Source organism: Jaculus jaculus, chromosome 13 (genome assembly GCF_020740685.1).
Source record: "Jaculus jaculus isolate mJacJac1 chromosome 13, mJacJac1.mat.Y.cur, whole genome shotgun sequence".
In the NCBI taxonomy this organism is placed as follows: domain Eukaryota; kingdom Metazoa; phylum Chordata; class Mammalia; order Rodentia; family Dipodidae; genus Jaculus; species Jaculus jaculus.
In genome coordinates this window covers 69,236,468-69,258,911 of record NC_059114.1, presented here as the reverse complement: position 1 = coordinate 69,258,911, position 22,444 = coordinate 69,236,468, and the positions used below count along the sequence as shown (strand labels likewise).

The 22,444-nt window shown below is 47.4% G+C and overlaps 1 protein-coding gene across 1 annotated transcript in view; it reads left to right on the top strand.

Annotated features, from left to right (window-relative positions):
* The window catches only part of Egflam (EGF like, fibronectin type III and laminin G domains), a 218,036-nt gene that overhangs the window by 146,178 nt on the left and 49,414 nt on the right, over positions 1–22,444 (top strand). The window contains exons 7-13 of the mRNA XM_045132990.1: positions 6,022–6,137; positions 6,986–7,304; positions 8,604–8,704; positions 10,823–10,923; positions 12,908–13,052; positions 17,766–17,955; positions 21,899–22,024. Of these exons, the coding sequence (XP_044988925.1) occupies positions 6,022–6,137; positions 6,986–7,304; positions 8,604–8,704; positions 10,823–10,923; positions 12,908–13,052; positions 17,766–17,955; positions 21,899–22,024 (1,098 nt within the window). The remainder of the gene's footprint in view (positions 1–6,021; positions 6,138–6,985; positions 7,305–8,603; positions 8,705–10,822; positions 10,924–12,907; positions 13,053–17,765; positions 17,956–21,898; positions 22,025–22,444) is intronic.

The following is a 22,444-nucleotide window of genomic DNA, read 5'->3' as shown; positions in this document are numbered from 1 at the left end:
ATGGGCCGGAGACTATATCGCAGGACTTGTCTAGCATGCTCCAGATCTTGGGCTTAGTCCCCAGAAGTGCATACCAAGGAGGAGGGAAAAGAGGAAGAGAAGAAGGCAGAGGAAGAGGGAGAAGATTGCTGGGGGAGAGACATGATCTTCAATGGGGTAGCCACCAGTAAGTTACCCATTCTCCTATAAATAACCTTTCACGCAATGTACCTGTAAGCAGCCCTAATTAAACTCCTTGGGATGCCACAAAACAACCAACCAAAGACATGTGTTTGCAGTCAGGTCCGCACTTCTGGTAGAAATCACCCAACCTAGAGCAGCTTGTGGGGAAAAAGGTTTATTTTGGCTTATAGGCTTGAGGGGAAGCTCCATGACGGCAGGGGAAAATGATGGCATGAGCAGAGGGTGGACATCACCCCCTGGCCAACATCATTTGGACAATAGCAACAGGAGAGTGTGCCAAACACTGGTAAGGGGATATTGGCTATAGCCCCTATAAGCCCGCCCCCAACAATACACTTCCTCCAGGAGGCGTTAATTCCTAAATCTCCATCAGCTAGGAACCTAGCATTTAAAACACCTAAGTGTATGGGGAACGCCTGAAACCACCACAACATGAAAAGTGAAAGAAGGGCTAGAGAGATGGCTTAGCGGTTAAGCACTTGCCTGTGAAGCCTAAGGACCCAGTTCAAGGCTTGATTCCCCAGGACCCACCTTAGCCAGATGCACAAGGGGGCTCATGCATCTGGACTTTGCAGTGGCTGGAGGCCCTGGAGCGCCCATTCTCATTCCTCCTCCTCTCTCTCTCTGCCTCTTTCTCTCTGGGTCACTCTCAAATAAATAAATAAAAATAAACAAAATTATAAAAAGAAAGAAAAGTGAAAGAAGGAGGATTACTTGGAAAGAAGGAGATCAGGGGTAGAGAGGTCTAGGAGGAGTAATAGGGCTGAGTATGATCTAAATATATACATGTAGAAAAGTCATAATTATATCCAATATTGTATGTGGTGGCGCGTGCCTTTCATCCCAGCGCTTGAGAGGTAGTGGTAGGATCATCATGAGCTCGAGGTCACCCTGAGACTACATAGTGGATTCTAATACAACCCGGGCTAGAGTGAAGCCCTACCTCAGAAAAAGCCCCCAAAATTAGGTATAATTAATATATGCTAAAATAAAGGAGGAGAGCGTGGCATTCAGGAGACAACTGGTATACCACTTCGGCTCTAATGTAGCTTTTGAAGAGGGGGGAAAAAAATAAAAAAGAAGCTAGGAACACAGTTTGAGTGTGATTACAAGCAGCATGGTATGGTGAAAAGCAAGTCGACTCCAGCCCTGCCATTTACTATCTGTTCAACCTTGGTAGTCAACTAAAGACTCGGGGTTCATATCTCCACATGTTAAAATGGGAGTAATAATAATACTAGTTTCATAGAATTTTTGTGAGGCTGAATGGAAGCTGTATGAAAACTAGTCAGTGAAAGTAATCAATACATGTAAATTTTTCAAATCCCAGACCTTCCTACCTGCAATTTGAGATGGCTTCTTGTACTTCAGGCAGTGGGGATTTAATCAATTCAATAGACCTGGGATTTGAGTCAGACTGAGCCCCTCCCACAGCCTTCAGTTTGAGGAAAATGACGGAACCTCCCCCCACCCCCAGCGTCAGTTTATCTACAAAACAGAACAGAGGGCGCTCACTCCCAGTATTGTCCAAGGGGTTCCAGTGTATTCTATTAAAAGACTAGCAGTGCTTATTAAGAAGTAGATAGGCAATGTGATGATGGGAAGGAAGGAAGAATAAAAGAAGTATTTAAGCCGGGTGTGGTGCCACATGCCTTTAATCCTAGCACTTGGTAGGAGGAGTGCCATGAGTTCAAGGCCACCGTGAGACTGCAGAGTGAATTCCAGGTCAGCCTGAGCTAGAGTGAGACCTTACCTCGAAAACCCAAAATAAATAAATAAATATAAAAATAAAAGAAGTATTTATAATAGAGATGCTTAAATTCTGACCCAAGGATCCTCAGCTCATTTTGTAGGCGGTCGGGAGACCCTGCAGGTGTTATTCTAGATAAGCTTCCATAGGAAGACAATGAGGACACTCTTGACATGGATGAAACTATGCCGCAGAGTGTCCCCGAGGGCTCCCTTGCTTCTTGTGCACAGGCATGCGCTTCACAGCTGTGCAGCAGATGGCTTGACAGAACACACATCCCCAGGTAAACCTGACATGAGAACGCTTGCCTTTTCCCTGGTGGGTGGATTACTGTAAATGCATCTCTTGGGAAGCACTGTGGGGCGTTAGAGCATCACCTCCCCCGACACATGCCTGGACGTCCAAGAACACCTCACTCCACCCCTTCTCCAAATCCAAGTTCCTCTCTTCCTGGCCCAAGAAGATGGCATGTCCTCTAACCGAAGGGTGATCTATCTTGTCCTATAGCTCCACTGTCATTGTGCTTGCTGTTCTTTAGGGAAGAACTATGATCTCAATGCTTCCCAAATGTGTAACCAACAGCATGATGGTGCTGGGAGGTAGTGCCTTTGGGAAATGCTGAGATCACAAGGCTGGAACCCTCACAGATCGGATCAGAGCCTAACGGTAGCCTGAGAAAGCTTGTTTTTATCCTTGTGCTGCATGAGTTTGGCAGGGCACGTTCTGAGGGTCGGGCTGGGCGGTATTTCGAATAGATGGCCCCTAATATATTCAGTGTTTTATTAGTTTGTAGTTTGGATCTTGCAACCACCTGGCTGGAGGAGGGGGATCTTAGGGTCCAGGCCTAAGGCATGGTGGTGGATTTGAGATTCTAGTCCAAAGATAGGCAAAGTGCCTGAGTTCTGCCCAGAGGTCCTGAAGTGAGCTGTGTGGCTTTTGGGCTTGTGGTTTCACTCTCTGTCTCTCTCTTGCTCTCTCTCTCTCTCTCTCCCTCTCTTTGGACCTGTGAAAGAAGTGCCAACTTCTGCCATTATGGAACTTTCCCTGGATCTGTAAGCTCCAATAAATCCCTTCCTCCATAACTGTGCCTGGTCTGGAAGTCCATCTCAGTGAACCCGAAACTGTCTGCTACAGGATGTCACCAGACATGACATCTGCAGCCTCCCAGATGCCACACACGTGGGAAATAGGGGTGTATTTCTAAACCACCTAGTTTTTCGAACTTGTGTTTTAGCAGCTGGGAATATCCAACAGGTGATTTCGTGTTTGTGTGATAGGCATCTGCATAGCTGACTCTGAACATGGAGTGCCTTTATGAAGTTCGGTTTCTGATTTCAACGTCATCTTTCCTTTTCTTTCACACAAATAATCGAAAACTGCACATCTAAAAGTGAGCAAGCACTAGCAACCTACCAGAGTCAGTCTCCGTTGCCAGTGCTGTTACTACCTGTCCCAAAGACTGGTGCCTGGTGTGCCCAGCTCACAGCCAGTCCCCTGTGCTCTTTCAGATCCAAAGCCCGCTGCCCTGAAGCAGGGTGCTGTGGAGCAACGCTTTGAGAGGCCACTGCTCCTATCTTCCTGGGTGGAGCCCAAGTCAGAGTGCTGTGACCAGAGTGCTCTGTGAATGACAGCTAAGTAACAATGCTCATCTGTCCATCCTCCAGGAGACAGAACCTTATATTATCCCCCAAGGGCTTCCACAGCCCATCTTCCAGCTCTGAAAGGTACTATTATCTTGCTAAGAAGGAGCCAAATGATTGGTCCCCAAGAAGCCATATGAACCTCCTCCTTCCTCCTTGTAATATGTGTTTACTATAAGTTCTTCTACTTGTTTAAGGAACTTTGTATGTGTATGGAGGTTCATGCACATATATATGGAGGTCAGAGGACATCCACGGATATTGTCTTTGGAGAGCCAATCTACATTAGCTTTGACACAAGGTGTCTCGCTGGCCTGGAACTCAGCAATTAGGTTAGATTAGGCTGGCTGGCCATGGAGTTCCAAGGACCCTCCTCTCTCTGCCTCCTCAGCACTGGGAATATAAGTATGTACCACCAGACCCAGCCTATCTTTATGTGGGTTCTGGGGCTAAATTCAGGTTCCACTGGGCCATCTCCCCAATCACTGTTTAAGAAACTTTTGATGAAACATTTTATACACTGGAAGTATCTATCTATCCATCCATCCATCCATCCATCTGAATGCTCTTGTACACTCCCAGAACCCATCTTAAGCCATGGAATATTACATGGGTTCTCTCTAAGGCCCTTGCCTGTTACACCTCTTTCACAAGACTCTTCAACCTCCATTGTAGTGACTATCACGGTCTTACTTCCTTAAGAGTTTAAATTACATATCAATGTATCCTGAAATCATCTATGAAATTTTACTTGCTGTTGACTTTTATATAAGTGGCACCAAACTACGTGTGTTATTCTGTATCTTGCGTGTTTTGCATGAAATTGTTCAAGATTAAACCACTTGATACAATTAATCCTCATTTATTTCTTTTCTTTGATAGATGGTATCTCATCCCATACATGATTCTCTAATTCACTCATCCATTCTCTGGTTGATGGGCAGTATGCATATAGCAAATTTACTACTTCAATTTTTTTAAAAATTTTTTTGGTTTATTTTTATTTATTTGAGAGTGACACAGAGAGAGAATGGGCGTACCAGGGTTTCTAGCCACTGTAGACGAATTCCAGATGCATGTGCCCCCTTGTGCATCTGGCTAACGTGGGTCCTGGGGAATCGAGCCTCAAACCGGGGTCCTTAGACTTCACAGGCAAGCGCTTAACTGCTAAGCCATCTCTCCAGCCCACTACTTCACTACTTTTTGAGGCAGTGAACTTGTTTGATACATATCTTTAGGCATGCACCTATGAGCAACACATAGATTTTATTAGTTGAATGGGACTGGGTCAAAGGTAGATGTGTTTGTTTTTTTTTTGTTTTTTTGTTTTTTTTTTTTTTTTACTTAACACCCATTTCCAAGGGTTTTACAATGTTTATACCAGTATACATGACTAACGTGAGTGTGTGAGGGTCTCCATGGAGCCCACTCTGGGTAACAGTTTGAGCACCTGGCTCAGTCCTCAGTCTGCAATGTATTTCATCTTCCTGGTATCAGCAAGCACGTCCTCCACCACCCATAAGAGGAACCATTCTCTCCACACTTCCTCGTCCCTGTTGAAGTTGTTTGATGTTCCTTACCTGTCCTGATGCATTTGGCCCAGCTCTGTGCGTGGCTGAGTTAGGATAGAAGAGCACAGAAGGGATGGAGGAGGGCAGTGGGAAGAAGTGAGTGAGATCAGCGTACAATGCCATATGCAAACCCATGGTGTTGCATACTAACTTAGACAATCCTGATTAAACTCACACACACACACACACACACACACACACACACACACACACACACGACATCATGCTGGAAGAGTTGGGAAGAAGCAGGGGTTTATTGGAAAGGATAGGGAAATGGGAGGTAAGAGCAGGTGATGGAAAGGGTTTGTGATCAAAATACATTGTATACATGAACAAGAGTTGTCAATAAAAACAAAACCACTAGGGCTGGAGAAATGGCCTAGTGGTCAATGCACTTGCCTGCGAAACCTAAGGGCTCAGGTTCCATTCCCCAGTACCCACATAAGCCAGATGCACAAGGTGGCGTATATGTCTGGAGTTCCTTTGCAGCGGCTAGAGGCCCTGGCTTGCCCATTCTCACTCTCTTCATCTATCTATCTACCTATCTATCTATCTATATATCTATCTATCATGTATCTACTTCTTTCTCTCTATCTCTGTCAAATAAATAAATATTTATTCATTTATTTATATATTGGGAGGCAGAGGTAGGAGGATCGCCGTGAGTTCAAGGCCGCCCTGAGACTACATAGCGAAAGTGAATTCTAGGTCAGACTGGGCTAGAGTGAGACCCTACCTTGAAAAATAAAACAGCAAAGAAAAGAAAAGAAAAAAATAAGATTAAAAGAAAGAGAAAGGAAGAAAAATAATAATTTAAAGCAGTGGAACAAAGAAGAAATGTAAGATGATGAGATGTGTGCTGCCTTTCCTTATTAAGGCCCCGAGGAGACAGGAAGTGGCCGCTATGGACCTCATTACATCACCAACACTGGAGTGGGTGAGGATGATGATGGATTTGAAGATGACCTAGACCTGGATGTCTCCTTCGAGGAGGTAACATCACCTCTGTTGTTGAACCCAGGGTATCGTATTCCCTGTTGAGCACAGCAGTTTAGCCAATGGACCGTGGACATTTAATTTCCAGACTTAAATGGGCTCATTGCTTTTAGCATGCAATGGCTTTCTGTGAGTAGGAGACTTAAAGGGGTCATAAACCTGGCAAAGCCATATGTATCAGGGGCTGGAGAGATGGCTTAGCGGCTAAGGCACTTGCCTGCAAAGCCTAAGGACCCAGGTTCGATTCTCCAGGTCCCACCTAAGCTAGGTGTACCTGGTGGCACATGAGCCTGGAGTTTGTTTGCAGTGGCTAGGGGCCCTGGCGTGCCCATTCTCTCTCTTTATCTCTATCTCTCTCACTCTTTTGTCTCTAATAAATAAAAATAAATCTTAAACAAATTCTTCTTTATTTTTATTTTTATTTATTTATTTGAGAGCAACAGTCAGAAGGAGAAAGAGGGACATAGCAAGAGACAATGGGCACGCCAGGGCCTCCAGGCACTGCAAACGAACTCCAGACGTGCGCCCCCTTGTGCATCTGGCTAACGTGGGTCCTGGGGAATCAAGCCTCAAACCAGGGTCCTTAGGCTTCACAGGCAAGCGCTTAACCGCTAAGCCATCTCTCCAGCCCTTAAAAGAAATTCTTTAAAGGGTCAGAGAAAATGTCTCAGCCGTTAAAAAAATAATAAACTTTCAAAATTCTTCAACCATAAGTTGGGGTTGGTTTGGGGAGCTGTTAATAGTGACCGTCATTGGACATGTGCAAAATTAAGCAAGAGCCACAACCGGGGTCATGGGCTGCCCACACTCTGCTTACGTGAGCCCTTTTGATTCTCTGACTTTAGGTTAAACCACTTCCCGCGACCAAACAAGGGACTAAGAAGTTCTTGGTGGAACCTAAGATGACATCTCTCTACAACCCAGACACTGGCTCCAGGCACAGCCCCCCACCCTCAGCATCCCTCCCCGTGACACCGCCTGCTGTCCCTCCCACTCCGGCCCAGCAGAAAGGGAGGCACAGCGTGGCCAAGATGTCCAGGCTCTTTGACATGTCCTGCGATGAAACCCTCTGTTCGGCCGACAGCTTCTGTGTCAACGACTATACCTGGGCGGGCTCACGATGCCACTGCAACCTAGGGAGAGGAGGCGAGGGTTGCTCAGAAGGTAGGGCCTGGCCAGCAGTGGATGGGTTACGCCTGAAGGCGGTTGTGTGATGCAAACATAATTCCTTTCTTTTCATATTTTATTTATTTATTTACTTATTTGACAGAGAAAGAGGGAGAAAGAGAGAGAATGGGCGCGCCAGGGCCTCCAGCCACTGCAAATAACCTCCAGACGCATGCGCCACCTTGTGCGTCTGGTTAACATGGGTCCTGGGGAATCGAACCTGGGGTCCTTTGGCTTTGCAGGCAAATGTCTTAACCACTAAGCCATCCTTCCAGCCCCGTCAGTTCCTGTTGTAAGGTACATACTCCACATGCCGCTCAGTAAACTAGCTCTACAAGGCAGAGTGAGCAGCAAGTTCATGGCTTCTCTGAGGCGGCAGCCCTGTTCCTACGTGCGCAAACATGTAGTCCTTCAGATTGGCCATCATGAATTCATCTCCACAGGACCTGGGGGGAGCGGTCTCTCCTGTTAAACACCTCTACCCAAAATGCAGCCAGAGCCGATACAGAAAGGTCAAGAGTGCCAGCCCATGGGCAGATCCGATCCTGTTCCACAAGTGTGCACTGCACAGTGAGCGATGGTGGTCTTCAAGGGTAGTGAGAAACATCTCCAAAAACCAATTTCTTTTTTTTTTTAAATAGTTTTTGTTCATTTTTTATTTATTTATTTGAGAGTGACAGACACAGAGAGAAAGACAGATAGAGGGAGAGAGAGAGAATGGGTGCGCCAGGGCTTCCAGCCTCTGCAAACGAACTCCAGATGCGTGCGCCCCCTTGTGCATCTGGCTAACGTGGGACCTGGGGAACCGAGCCTCGAACCGGGGTCCTTAGGCTTCACAGGCAAGCGCTTAACCGCTAAGCCATCTCTCCAGCCCAATTTCTTTTTTTTTAAATAGTTTTATTTATTTATTTATTTATTTGAGAGAAGGAGAGAAAGAGGCAGATAGAGAACAGGCGCTCAGGGCCTCCACTCACTGCAAACAAACTCCAGACATAAGCGCCCTCTTGTGCATCTGGCTTATGTGGGTCCTGGGGAGCGGAATGCAGGTCCTTTGGCTACGGCAGGCAAATGCCTTAAAGGCTAAGCCATCTCTCCAGCCCAGGCCCATTCTTTGGCTGACTCTCCAAAGCTTCACGTCCCCCAGAGTGAGCGCAGTAGGTGTAGGGGGCAGAGGAAGGAGACAGGAAGCCAAGCTTAGCAGATTACTGATATGTGATTGAGATGTGTGAGCATGCGTGTGTGGATCTTTACTTTGAAGACTGGAGAAATGGCATTCTGACATGTTTTTCTTTGCAGACATCCTTATACAGTATCCTCAGTTCTTTGGCCACTCCTACATGACCTTTGAACCTCTGAAGAACTCCTATCAGGCATTTCAGATTACTCTGGAATTCAGGGTAAGGGAGATTGACCATGTGATGAGTGTCTTCCAAATGCCTGACCCAGGGGTGAGGAGGTCAGGAAGCATGAGGGTGAGGAGAACCAAAGCTCATCATGACACAGAACCTGTCCTAAAGCCAGTCATAAGATACAGCAGGGGGTTGGAGCACTGGCTTGGGGGTTCAGGCATTTGCCTGCAAAGCCAAACGACCCAGGTTCCATTCCCCAGGACCCACGTAAGCCAGATGTACAAGGCGAGCCATGTGTCTAGTGTTCGTCTGCAGCGGCTGGAGTTCCTGGCATGCCCACTCTCTCTCTTTGTCTCTCTGCCTCTTTCTCACTCTCAAATAAATAAATAAAATGAAATTTTTTTTTTAAATTTTTTATTTATTTATTTGAGAGCGATAGAAACAGAGAGAAAGACAGATAGAGGGAGAGAGAGAGAATGGGCACGCCAGGGCTTCCAGCCTCTGCAAACGAACTCCAGATGCGTGCGCCCCCTTGTGCATCTGGCTAACGTGGGACCTGGGGAACCGAGCCTCGAACCGGGGTCCTTAGGCTTCACAGGTAAGCGCTTAACCGCTAAGCCATGTCTCCAGCCCGGAATGAAATATTTTATTTAAGAGATACAACAGGAACTCGAGGAAGGGGTTGTTCACACATTCACGTGTAGAGTAAGTAGAGAGTGGGCTTGTGTTTATTTTTACAGTCTATGGAAGTGACAGGTCCATAGTTCCTAGTGAGAATATTAGAATCCAATAATATTGCTCCCAATAATGACTCCTCCAGAACGTAACTATAGGAGTTCCTCCTTCCTTTTACAGGGACTCAGTCCAATGTCTGTCTTCACTGTCATGGTGAAGCACATTGAGAAACTCCAGTGGGGCTCTCTACTCCCAATCCATTCCGACAGTGCCTTGATCCTACTTGATGGGATTCTTTTTCATATCTTTTAAAAATATTTTATCTATTATTTATTTATTTGAGAGAGAAAGAGGCAGATAGAGAATGGACGCATCAGGTCTTCTAGCCACTGCAAACGAACTACAGACATAGGCAACGCCTTGTGCAGCTGGCTTTATGTGGGTACTAGGGAACTGAACCTGGGTCCTTAGGCTATGCAGACAAGTGCCTTAACTGCTAAGCCATCTCTCTAGCCCTGTCTTCTTCATAGCTTTGAAGAAGCAAAAGGCTTGCAAGTCTAGAAGTCAGGCCTCCTTAAGGCCATGGTTTCTGTGTTGATTGTCCAAGCCACTATAGCAGGGTGACTGTTTGCTACCATATTGGGATTGTCCTGATAGAAGGAAAGAAGAGAACGTCCATGCGTCCCCGAGGGCAGGACAAAGTGACAGAACAAACGTAAAGAGGAATGTTGCTAGGTGTTAGTAGAAACCTATGAGCACAAGTGAGTGTTTTCTGGAAGCTCTTGTGTATGGGTCCACAAGGCCAAGCAAACAGTAGATCAGAAAGGGTCTTTCCTCTGTCCCCACCACTGTTCCTCACACACTATTCATGCTGCTGCTATTTTGAAAATTTTATTTAAAATTTATTGAGAGAGAGAAAGAGAGAAAGAAGCAGAGAGAGAGAGAAAGAGAGAGAGAGAGAGAGAGAGAGAGGGCACTCTAGGGCTCCAGCCATTCCAAACAAACTCTAGATGCATGGGCCACCATGTGCATCTGGATTACATGGGTCCTGGAGAACTAAACCTGGGTTCTTAGGCTCCACAGGCCTTAACTGCTAAGCCATCTCTCCAGCCTTGCTATGGATATTTTGTTGTTGTTGTTGTTGTTTGTTTGGTTGGTTGGTTGGTTGGTTTTTTGAGGTAGGGTCTCACTCTAGCCCAGGCTGACCTGGAATTCACTATGGAGTCTCAGGGTGGCCTCGAACTCACGGCGATCCTCCTACCTCTGCCTCCCGAGTGCTGGGATTAAAGGCGTGTGCCACCACACCTGGGTGTTTTTAATGTGAAGTGACAGGTCCACTTGCCTGGCATTGGATTGGAGTCCATGTGCTCACTACTTTTACAAGTAGGACCACAAGAGGAGAAGGCTCATTTCCTGTTCATGAGAGTTCCCAGAGGGCACAGGGGGGAAGAGGAAGTGGCCTTGGCTCACGTGACGTCTGTGTGTTCCCAGGCAGAGGCAGAGGATGGCCTGCTGCTTTACTGCGGGGAGAATGAGCATGGGAGAGGCGACTTCATGGCGCTGGCTCTAATCCGACGTGCCCTCCACTTCAGGTAACTCTTGCCCAAAGTCCCCAGGTTACACAAGCCTTCCCTCCATGTGGTTTACAATGCAGTGCACACTGCTGGATTTCACGTCACACAGGGATGGTGTCCGGAAGGTGAGTGGGACCAGGTTCCCAAGCACTGGAGAGCCTGGGTTGCTGGGGAACCTTATCTTCATCCATTTAATAGCAAACAGGTGTGGAGCACTCACGGTGAAGACATCGCAGTGAGCCAGAGGCCATACCCCTTCTTTTTCTTCTTATTCATTTATTTGAGACAGAGAGAGTGAGAGAAAGAGAGAGAATGGGTGCACCAAGGCCTCTAGCCTCTGCAAATGATCTCCAGATGCATGCACCACCATGTGCACCTTGCTTACATGGGTTCTGGGGAATCGAACCTGGTTCTGGGAACTCGAACCTGAAGGGTCAGTAGCATGGGCTGTGTCTGGTTACAAGCAGCTCGTTAGCCCCTCCTGAGTCAAGTTGACACCCCTTTATGAAACCTGTCAATTCCATGTCAGGGGGCAAAGACTGTGAGGAGACTCTAGATGATACAATATAGATATACCATTGTGGGTGCCTCCTGCCCAGGAAGCCATCTTAGGGGCCACGTGCAAGTGGCCAGGTGGCTTCTTCCATGTTGACAGAAAGCAGGAGAACCTTGCGTGTGAGGTAGAGTGAGCGCTGAGTGCTCAGGACCAGGGGAGGTCAGAACGAGAGCGATGTGGCCAGCTAAGCAGACTTCTCCCTCTAGCCTGTGCCTCCAGAGCTCAAATGGCATGGCCGCCTGCCTACCAAACCTGGTGTGTGGACATTGGATTCTTGTACTTTACTAATACCCCAAAGCAGCCTGGCCTTTGAGAGTTGGGAGAGTCCCCAGAGAAATGCCTGGAAGCAGTGTGACTCACACTTGAAACCTGTACCTCAGATCCGCTTCACACATCTGGAGAAGAAACCTGTGGAAAAGGGTTTCTTCTGCCAACCTCTAAGCCGAGCCGCGATGGCGTCACAAAGGTTCCTCACTTGAGGTGCCAGGGCAGGTTCAGAAAAAGAAAAACTGGGGAGCACCAGAGGAAAGAAAGGCCCAGCTTTTCCATGTGCAGAATGATATAGCTCTTGATAGCCACAGATGTGTGTCTTAATGGATTGACTCTGACAGGAGCTGTCAGCTGGGCATGGTGCCTCAGGCTGTAATTCCAGCAGTGGGAAAGCTTAGGCAAGAGGGTGCCAGGAATGCCAGAGCACTGGAGGCTATATGTCCAACTTAGGCTATAGAGGGACACTGCAGCAGACAGGTTCACTGAGATAAGCTTCCAGACCAGGCTCAGTTATGGAGGAGAGGATTTATTGAAGCTTACAGATCCAAGGGAAGTTCCATAATGGCAGAAGAAGCTGTCCTGCCTTCACAGGCCCAAGCAGAGAGAGAGAAGCACACAAGCCTAAAGGTCAAAAACCATAGCACACTTCAGGAACTCCAGTTAGGCACACTTTGCATATCTTTAGATTGAAATCAGAAACCCACCACCACACCTTAAGATCACTCAGTGACATTGCCTCCAGCCAGGTAGCCAGCATATGCAAACTACAAACAATAAAGAACTGAATATATTGGGGGCCATGTATTCAAACCACCACAGACACCCTAACTCAAGTAAAAAATAGAAAAAGGGGCTGAAGAGATGATTTAGCAGTTAAGGTGCTTGCCTATGAAGCCTAAGGACTCATGTTCAAATCTCCAGGTCCCACGTAGCCAGACACATGTAGCCACAAACACACAATGTCACACATGTGCACAAGGGGGTGTACACATCTGGAGTTCATTCATAGCAGGCTGAAGGTCCTGGTGCACCCTCTCTCTCTCTCTCTCTCTCAATCTCTCTCTCAAAAATAAAAATAATAACTTTTTTTGAGAGAAAAAGAAAGTAATGTCTGTGGAGTCTGACAACATGAGCTGTTTGATTCTAGAATCTTCCTTCCCCTTTCCTCCTCCACAGATTTAACTGTGGAACTGGGGTTGCTACCCTCATCAGCAAGAGCAAAATCAAACTGGGGGCTTGGCACACAGTGACACTGTACAGAGATGGACCAAACGGGCTGCTTCAGCTGAACAATGGCACCCCAGTAACAGGCCAGTCCCAGGTAAGTGTGAGTTTGAAACGGGGCATTAGGGGTTCAGGAAAGTCCTTGATCTCCAAACCCTGGGACAGTGTTTGTACTTAGCCAAAGAATTGGGCAAACCTAGCTGAGAAGGCTCATTATTAAATTACCATATTTATTTAGGGAAGTACAGACCAAGGGACGGAAAAACCAATACACCCATGTGGCTTGAGAGGCCATGTGGTGGGCTTGGAAAAACCATGCAGAGGACAGAAAAGAAAGTACAAAGAGGGGCTGGAAGGATGGCTTAGTGGTTAAGGCACTTGCCTACAAAGCCAAAGGACCCAGGTTCAATTCCCCAGGATCCACCTAAGCCAGATATTCAAGAAGGTGCACGCATCTGGAGTTAGTTTGCAGCGGCTAGAGGCCCTGGTGCGCCCATTCTCTCTCTGTCTTTCTCCTCTCTCTCTCTCTCTTCTTGCAAATAAATAAATAAAATTTTAAAATTAAAAAAAAAAAAAAGAAAGTACAAAGAGCTCCTGCCATGTGGAGAGCAGGAAGGATAAAGTGCCCATGTGGGAAGTAGGGGTTAGGGGCTCTCCCCTCTTCTTGGCCCAGGGAAAGTCAACAGAAACTAGAAGTTCACCAGTGGTCAGATAGCTCAGAGAGAGCTTGCCTTCCCCTGGTGAAACGTATTTATAACCTTACGGTGGTGGGTGGAGCCAGGGAGAGACAGGTGATTGGGCTGAGCTAGATTGGGCTGGCTCAGGAAGAGGCCAGCCATGATGCCAAGTTCTGGAGTCTAAGCTTGACCAACTGCAATGTCAGGATTCTAGACAAAAGACCTTGGGGTCAGGAATGGAAAAACACGTCTAGGGAACTAGGCAAGAGGTAAGAAGTTAGATCATCCTTTGATTTCTAACGAGTGCAGACCTTCCTGCCTTTTCTGGTGGCTCAGTCACCCTAACAGCTTAACAAAGCCACCTGACTCCTCTCAAATTCACACCCTGGCTACCTCAGTGGGCCTCCACAGGGGCGTGCTACTGAGATTTCAGGTACCGCCCCCCCACATTGCTGCTGGGTACACAAAGGAGGCACACACCTGTGGTATGTTCAAGCCAGAGGTTCAGGAAAGCCTGTAGCTTGGCATTAGTCTTAAGCTCACTCTTAACAGCAGGACTGTTATGATCCTGTGGCCTCTCAGCAGATAGCCTGGAAGAGTCGCTTGGTCCCATATGCAGGAGTCCTCCACTCATCCACCTAGTTGAGGCCCATCATTGCAGGAAACAGTTAAAGTTGCTTGGGCCACTCCGCAGGTCACTGAGGTGTTCACATATTATGCTCATGGTAATCTGAGGACTGTGTTTTAGAGTAAACAGTTTGAATTAGTGCCTGCCAAAGAGCTAAGCCTATAATTACAACCAGCCAGGACTCCTCCATATTCCCCAAGGGGAACTGCAGCAAGAAAGCCTTTGTGCCTGTGTGGAAGCCTCCCCAACACCCCCCACCCCTCCCAAGGCTCTTGGCCACTCTGCTGGAGAGACAAGTTACAGAAAGGACCATGCTGTGCTGATCCAAACTAAAAGTCCAAGAAGAGAAAGTCTTATTCATTTGGAGCCAATAGAACAAGAATCCAAATGTAGTGGCTATCAATCCAGTGAGATTGCCTGTGTCCTTATGTGAGATTGGAAATAAGACAGGGCCACCAAGTCCTGGAACAATAACTCTACTACGATCAAAGGAAGTTGGGTGGGCATAAGGGAACTTTGATCTCGTGTCTGAAATACTAACAGAAAGGCAGGATGGCGAAGCTGGAAGAAAAACAATGCATGTGTCTTGTGGTTGAAAGCCAGGAAGCTTAATAAAAATGGACAAACAGGGCTGTGTGAAAGCCACATCCAGCTAAAGGAAGAAGGGTTGGCATTCATGGAGGCGCTGGGGACATTTCTTTGCTATTTTAGTGACTCCTCCAGTGACTCTAATCCCCTGAAAAGAATGGCATTCATATCTGTGAGGACACTCTAAGAAAGTTGCTAACAAACTGGAACATGCTCGAGGGTTGACCAGTTACCCAAATGGAAAAATGAGCAAAAATCTTTTCAATAATTGTCTGATGGGACATTGGCTAGTTTGGAGCGCCAGAGAGGAAGGCACTAGGGTGGCTTGTCCTCACAGAGCAAAGGAAGAGCACTGGGGAAAAAGGGTCACTCTATGGACCCACAAGGATGAAGCCACATGGGCGAGGCTTAGAGAGACCACTTTCAGCTTTACCTAATGACAACAAAGCATATAGACTGCCTCCAGGAATGGTCCCATGTCTCCAGGAGCATTAAAAAGTATGGGCTAGAGAGATAGCTTAGTGGTTAAGGCACTTGCCTGCAAAGCCAAATGACCCAGGTTCGACTCCCCAGGACCCACGTAAGCCAGATGCACAAGGGGACGCACACGTCTGGAGTTCGTCTGCAGTGGCTCTGGTGTGCCCATTCTCTCTCTCCCTCTCTCTCTCTCTCTCTCAAATAAATAAGTAAAACTAAAATATTTTTTTAAAATAACTTACCTAAGAAATTGAGAGAACTCTACATGGAATCCAGCAGCCAATGGGAACTTACATTATATAATTTTTTAATATATATATATTTTTTAATCCCTAGATTGTATGGTTTTAATCCATAAAATAATTGATTGCAAGAAGCATGTAATTTCACGGATGCTCAGGGTGAAGTGGGTCTGTGCCACTGGGACATGCAGAGCAGGTTGCATAAGCAGGACCGCAGATGGGGAATGTCTAATGAACTACCTTGGGAGATGGTAATTCTTTCTGAAGTTGCTCCCTCAGAAACAGGCCTGAGGTAAGGAGTCCTGTGTAGAGGGACATTTAGCGAGTGCTCCATGGGGAAATCAGTGAGGGACAAGAGAAGCCGGATGGGGGCAAGGAGGAAGGCCACAAGTGAGAGCTCTCGGGGCACGGTTCTTTAGACTGTGGCTGTGACGTGGTTCCACAGGGGAGCTATGGAGTTAGCCCAAACTGTGACAGGCTGTCCCGAGGGGATGCCTTTCTTCTTTGCATAGGCAGTCAGAGTAGGCTGTGGGGCACAGATGTCATAGAAATCTCATCAGAGGAAGGTGAAAGCCAAGTTCAAGGACAAACTCCTGGAACACAATACTCTAGAAAGCTATGGAGCTCTAAGCTCTCTGCTACGGTCCTGGGTGGTAATGGTGGGGGTCGGGGGGGGGGGGTGACAAGACCAGACAGTGAGGGTGACATCCAGAAGCGACTCTTAAGGATCCTGATGTAATAAGCCAAGAGTATTGAATCCATGCCAGGCAGCAGCATGTCCAGTGAATGGCACACACCTCCCTGTAGACTCCACCCTGGGCAGTCTGCGGTTCACAGATGGCTCTTGTCTGTTCTCTGGAAAAACACCAAATCATGATTAGATTCTACTTGCTGGAAACAAGTGGAGAATCACAAATTTCAGACATTTGATAAGTTCTGGTACTGTGTCTTTCTCCAGTTACCATTTTTATCCTTTAAATATAAATGAATTTGATATTTTTTTTAACTTTTTTTTGTTCACTTTTTTATTTATTTGAGAACGACAGACACAGAGAGAAAGACAGAGAGAGAGAGAGAGAGAGAGAGAGAAACTGGGCGCTCCAGGGCCTCCAGCCACCACAAACAAACTCCAGATTTGTGGGTCCTTTTGTGCATCTGGCTAACATGGGTCCTGGGGAATAGAGCCTCGAACCGGGGTCCTTAGGCTTCACAGGCAAGCGCTTAACTGCTAAGCCATTTCTCCAGCCCAAATTTGATATTTTTATAATTAAAAAGAGAGAGAGAGAGAATGACCAAGAGTGTCTTAATTTTCTCCTACCTTATTGCATTCTTGTATTTTGTAACCTCCAACCCTACAATCCAGATTGTGGTCTGCTCCAGGATTGGAAGTTTCCCTACATCACACCATAATAATACTGAAGAAAGAAATGTGTCCACAATCAAATTTCAGAATATTTTGCAATACAATCTGTTGGGCAAGTACCCTTCACCACACACACACACACACACACACACACACACGCACACACAGAGTGTGTTCCTTTAGAGTACACTGTATAAAGCCAGTTCAGAGAATGAAGGGCTGGATGGTTGCCCACACATTAATCCTGCCACCTTTGGGGGCACAGAATAACCCTGTGATCCATCCAAAGTACACAGCAAATTGATGTTGGGACTGGAAAGAGAAAGTTGGTTTTGGGTGCTGGCATGGTCTGGGACCGGCTGGGGTGGTTTGGCTCTGACCTCCTTGTTTCCTCTCCAAGCATTCCAAAAGCCACCCATTCCGGAAGCTAGGCCCTCTCTGAGGTCACTGAGTCAGTTGCAGCAGCTGGAGGGCCATGTCTTAAAGGCAAATGCAGATCAAGGAATTTCTGGGGCTGTAACCTGCAATCTTAACCTCGTCTCCCTTAATGATCTATACTGATTTTGCTTTTGATTTTTTTTTTAATTCGTATTTATTCATTTTGAGAGGGAAAGGTGGGGGAGGAAGAGAATGGGCATACCGGGGCCTCTAGCCATTGCAAACGAACTCCAGACGCATGCGACCCTTTGTATATCTGGCTTAATTGGGTCCTAGGGAAATCAAACCTGGGTCCTTAGACTTCACAGGCAAGTGCCTTTACTGCTAAGTTATCTCTCCAGCCCAGTTTTGATTTTTTTTTTTTTTTAATGAGACAAAATGTTCTTCTTTCTTAAAGGGCCAGTACAGCAAAATTACCTTCCGGACAGCTCTCTATCTTGGTGGGGCTCCCAGTGCTTACTGGCTGGTCAGAGCAACGGGGACAAACCGTGGCTTCCAAGGCTGCGTGCAGTCTCTGACTGTTAATGGGAAGAAGATTGACATGAGGCCGTGGCCCCTGGGAAAAGCCCTCAGTGGGGCTGACGTGGGTAAGTGAGCACCCAGGGGCTTTGGGTGGGGGGCCTGAGGGTTGCCTTTGTGGCCCTGGAAGCTAGTTCATGTTGCACATTCCTGGGAAGTGAGCCCACATGGTGTTCTGCAGATCTGTGGTTCCTGAGGCCAGTATCACCATACAGGAGCAAGATGCTACACCAAGCTCTTGACTGTTGCCTGCAGCCACCTTGGTTTTGGGCTCACTGGAGCCAGCATCATGCTGTCTGACCTTTCACCCCAATGCCCCTAGACAATGTAAGGAAGCTTTCTTGGGCCTGACCTCTATGCTAGAAGAAAATGTCAAATCTTCATTCGTGGCCATCAGTGCCAACATGTTGTTGTCTATCTACCCTCTAGAAGTAGAGATTACATTACAGCCTCTTGATAGGTGAAGAGTGAGGACGTATAGAGGTAAATAACTTTCCCAGGGCGGCAGTACATTGAGGATCACCCCTAAAGCAATAGGAACCTCAGCAGGTCAACCTCTGGAGGCAACGGGTAGGCAAGTCCAAGGACGCATCATCTCATTCAGGAAGTGATTTTGCTGGACATGTAAGCAATGAAATACCACAGGCTATGTGGCTGAGCACTAGAACTTTATTTTCTCAGAGTTCTGGTATCTCCAAGTCCAAGGTCCAGGTACAAGTAGGGTTTGTTTCTCAGATCTCTCTTCTTGGCTTATAGGAAGCCAGCTGTCTTCTCTCTGTGTCCGTACTTGGTCTTTTCCTCTCTGTGTGCACAACCCTTGTCTCTCTGTGTGTCCACTCTTCCTCTGTAAGGACATCAATCAGATTGGATTAGCACTCACTCTTACAATCTCGTGTAACATTAATGATCCTATTTTCAAATATAGTTACTTTGAGAGTTAGGTCTTCTATCTACATGTCAGGAGGAGATATAATTCTGTCTAAAGTACCATATTCTCTTTTTAATAGCCAAAGTATCCTCCTTTTTTTCTTTTCTTTTAGTTTTTCTAGGTAGGGTCTCACTCTAGCCCAGGCTGACCTGGAATTCACTATGTAGTCTCCGGGTGGCCTCGAACTCATGACAATGCTCCTACCTCTGCCTCCTGAGTGCTGGGATTAAAGGTATGCCACCATGCCCAGCTCAAAGGCCCCTTTGTAAAAGCTTAGTTCTATTACAATGCTGAGATCTAGAGGTAAAATAAGCATGAGTTACATCACATCCCAGCTCAGCCCTTAGGGAGCTGACATAGGCAGAGACCAAGTTAACCCAAAAGTCAGGGGAAAATGACAACTGCGGAGAGGTGTCACAAGGGAGAAATGAAGGCAGGGTAGTGTTGTAGTGGGGGGCGGGAGGCTAGGCTCTGTGGCAGGGACAGTGTTCTGAGGAAGTCACCATGAAGCAAGAGTGGGAGTTGAAAGATGGAGAACAGAGAAGAACATTCCAGGTAAAGGTCACGCTTGTTCCCTTCGGGGCCAGAGGAAGGGATGCATGCTGTGGTCTAATCTGTGTCTTTTTCAAAGCCCTTACCTGGGGCTAGAGAGATGCCTTAGCAGCTAAGGCACCTGCCTACGAAACCTAAGGACCCATGTTCAACTCTCCAGATGCACAAAGGTGAGGCAAGCACAAGGTTGCACATGCCCACTAGGTGGTGCAAGCATCTGGAGTTCAATTGCAGTTGCTGAGGCCCTAGCATGCCAATTCTCTCTGTCTCACTCTCTCTAATCCCTCCCTGTAGATAGCTGGAGGTATTTGGGGGGGAGGGGGCGCTGGAGATAACCTAGAGGGAAATTAAGAAGTCATTTGTATTGTCCCACCTAAGTTCCTGAACTTCTTACCGTAGCTCCTATTTTCCCACTCTCTTTTGTTGTTGTTTTGTTTTATGAGGTAGGGTCTCACTGTAGCACAGGCTGACCTGGAATTCACTATGTAGGCTCAGGGTGGCCTTGTACTCACGGTGATCCTCCTACCTCTGCCTCCTGAGTGCTGGGATTAAAGGTGTGCGCCACATGCCCGGCTGTTCCCACTCTTAAACTAGTTAGCATGTGTGGCATGACCCTGCTACCCAGTGGCTTCAGAGAATGGGGAAATCTCTCTCCTGTCTCTCAAGACTGACTCTGGCAACAGACATTTCCAACAGTCACCTTAGGTGAATGCTTCTGCACCCCTCTTTGCAGCCCCTCACTTCTTCCCTCAACATTCCAGGAGACACACCTTGAGATCAGACTCCATCTCTAGAATGAAGGGCTTCATTCTCTCTCTGTCTCTGATTCTTCACAGTCTCTGGGTTTCTGCTGCTGTCCCCTGTCAGGTCCCCATTCACTTCCTCATGGGATTCCTATCCTCCCCCCCCCCACATCAGGGGCCCTCATACGCCACTTTTGAAAGGCTGCTGCTCTCCTCAAGAAACCATGTGTCTGGCTTCACTCATCTGACCCCACTTTCACCTCTTCAAAAACAATAGTTACTATGCCAAAGATTTGAAAAGTCATTGGTTCCACATACATCTGAAACAACCCATGACCCCTCTCTTCCTCTGAGGCTAGCAGAAATAGTGAGGGTACTGAGCCCCATGAGAGCTTTGCTCTGGAATCAAAGCCAGTGTCTGGTCATTGCATGCTGGGACCTTATTCTCAAGACTGTGGCTGAAAAGTGACCTGGTGACTTCTTCCTAACCAGGTGGCAACCAGCTGGGGTCTCAGAGGTCTACCCCACCAGGGTGGCTCACTGTTCAGAGGGCTTTAGCTAAGTTTTTTAGCCACTTGATAGCTGAACCTGGCTCTCAGCCCTGCCCATCTCCTCCCAGGGGGTCTGTGTGGACAGAGATGGCCTGGAAGGTTACAGCTTCAGCTGGTTGGTCAGAGAAGGAGAAGAGCCCAGCCCTGCCAGGTTAGCACAGACAGGCAAGGAGACCACAAGGACATCTGGAGTCACTGTGCTCCGAGCAGACACACACCCTCTCTGCCCTCATCCTGAGAACATGTGTTTCATACTCACCTGGTGGTTCCAGCAGAACTGTGGTCTGTCTGTCTAATTTCTTTCACACATAAAGAGAAAAAGGAGGGCTGGAGAGATGAATTAGTGGTTAAGGCACTTGTCTGCAAAGTCTGACGGCTCAAGTTCAACTCTCCAGTTCCCACCGAAGCCAGGCACACAAAGGTTAGGCAAGTGCAAGGTCTCACATGCCCACTAGATGGCACAAGCATCTGGGGTTCAATTGTGGTGGCTGAGGCCCTGGCTTGCCAATTCTCTCTCTCTCTAAAAAGAGAGAGAGAGAGAAAGGAAGCTAGGGCAGGGGGATTTGTCTCCCACCTCATCTGATGGTCTTGACAAACAGGAACCCTTCTGGGGGATGCCTGGATACGTTTGGTAAAAAGAGTTACCCATATGCATCTCTAGGGACTATCCACTGTGGGATCCCTTCCTGTCCTATCTGAGACTGTGGAAGGAGAAACATGGATTTTCTGGGGAGCACACACCTCTCCCCTCCCTGCCCCTATAGAGGAAGCATTAGGGAGCTCAGGCAAGGAGCTCAGCTCCTTCAGAGCTTGTCTTGCTTGTCCGAGCTTTGAACCAGTGAGGCAGCCCTACTTGGGCAATTTGGGGTCTCGCACATTAGAATGTTTTCCACACCGATCCTGAAGAGATTATCCCTCCCCACACCCCACTTGCAGGAGCAACAGAGGGATGGGTTGAAGCAGGACCAGTTCAGTCATCCCCTTAGTGGTTATAAAACTGCCTGACCGTTTATCACTTGATTTATTGTGTCCATCATGTTTGCAAAGAAAATCCTCCGTGGCTCTTCCTTGTGGACAAACCCACATCAAGCGAGAATAAGGAGCAAGCGGTCCTCTCCTGAGGGCTGGCTTTCCATAATGAGGGGTCGAGGGCTGCAGGCACTGGCGGGGTCGGGAAGGGGGTGCTGTGTGAGCCCCCTTGTGACCTGGGTTCGTGACGCTCACTCACTCTGTGCAGGGGAATGCAGCAGCGGCATCTGTGACGCGGCCTCCTGCATCAATGGCGGCACGTGTGCGGCCATCAAAGCCGACTCCTACATTTGCCTCTGTCCCCTCGGGTTCAAGGGTCGACACTGTGAAGATGGTGAGAAAGAAGCAAATGACTACTGAAGGTTCTGGTTGCTTCTCTGGGAGGGATGGGAGTGCCTCCGAGGGCCAACGTTTGAAACCAACCACAGATGCTTTCCTTTCAAGATGCCAAGCACGAGTGGGCTCCTCTGGGGCCTGCGCCTGTGTTTGTGGGCTTTATATCAGACTGGGTTCGGAGAATTTACATCTCATGCTGCTTGGAATATCTGACGGTTTTCATGAAAATATTGTGATGGTGTACACATGAGCGAACATGATAAGGCACAAGTGTTCCTGTTTTTACTTTCTTGCATTGTTCCACTGATTTATCTGTTAGTACTGTATGTGTTATGTAAATATATACATGTACATATACATGTAACATATACGTACACACAACATAAGTAGGTTTATGCAAACACACAAATAATAGCTG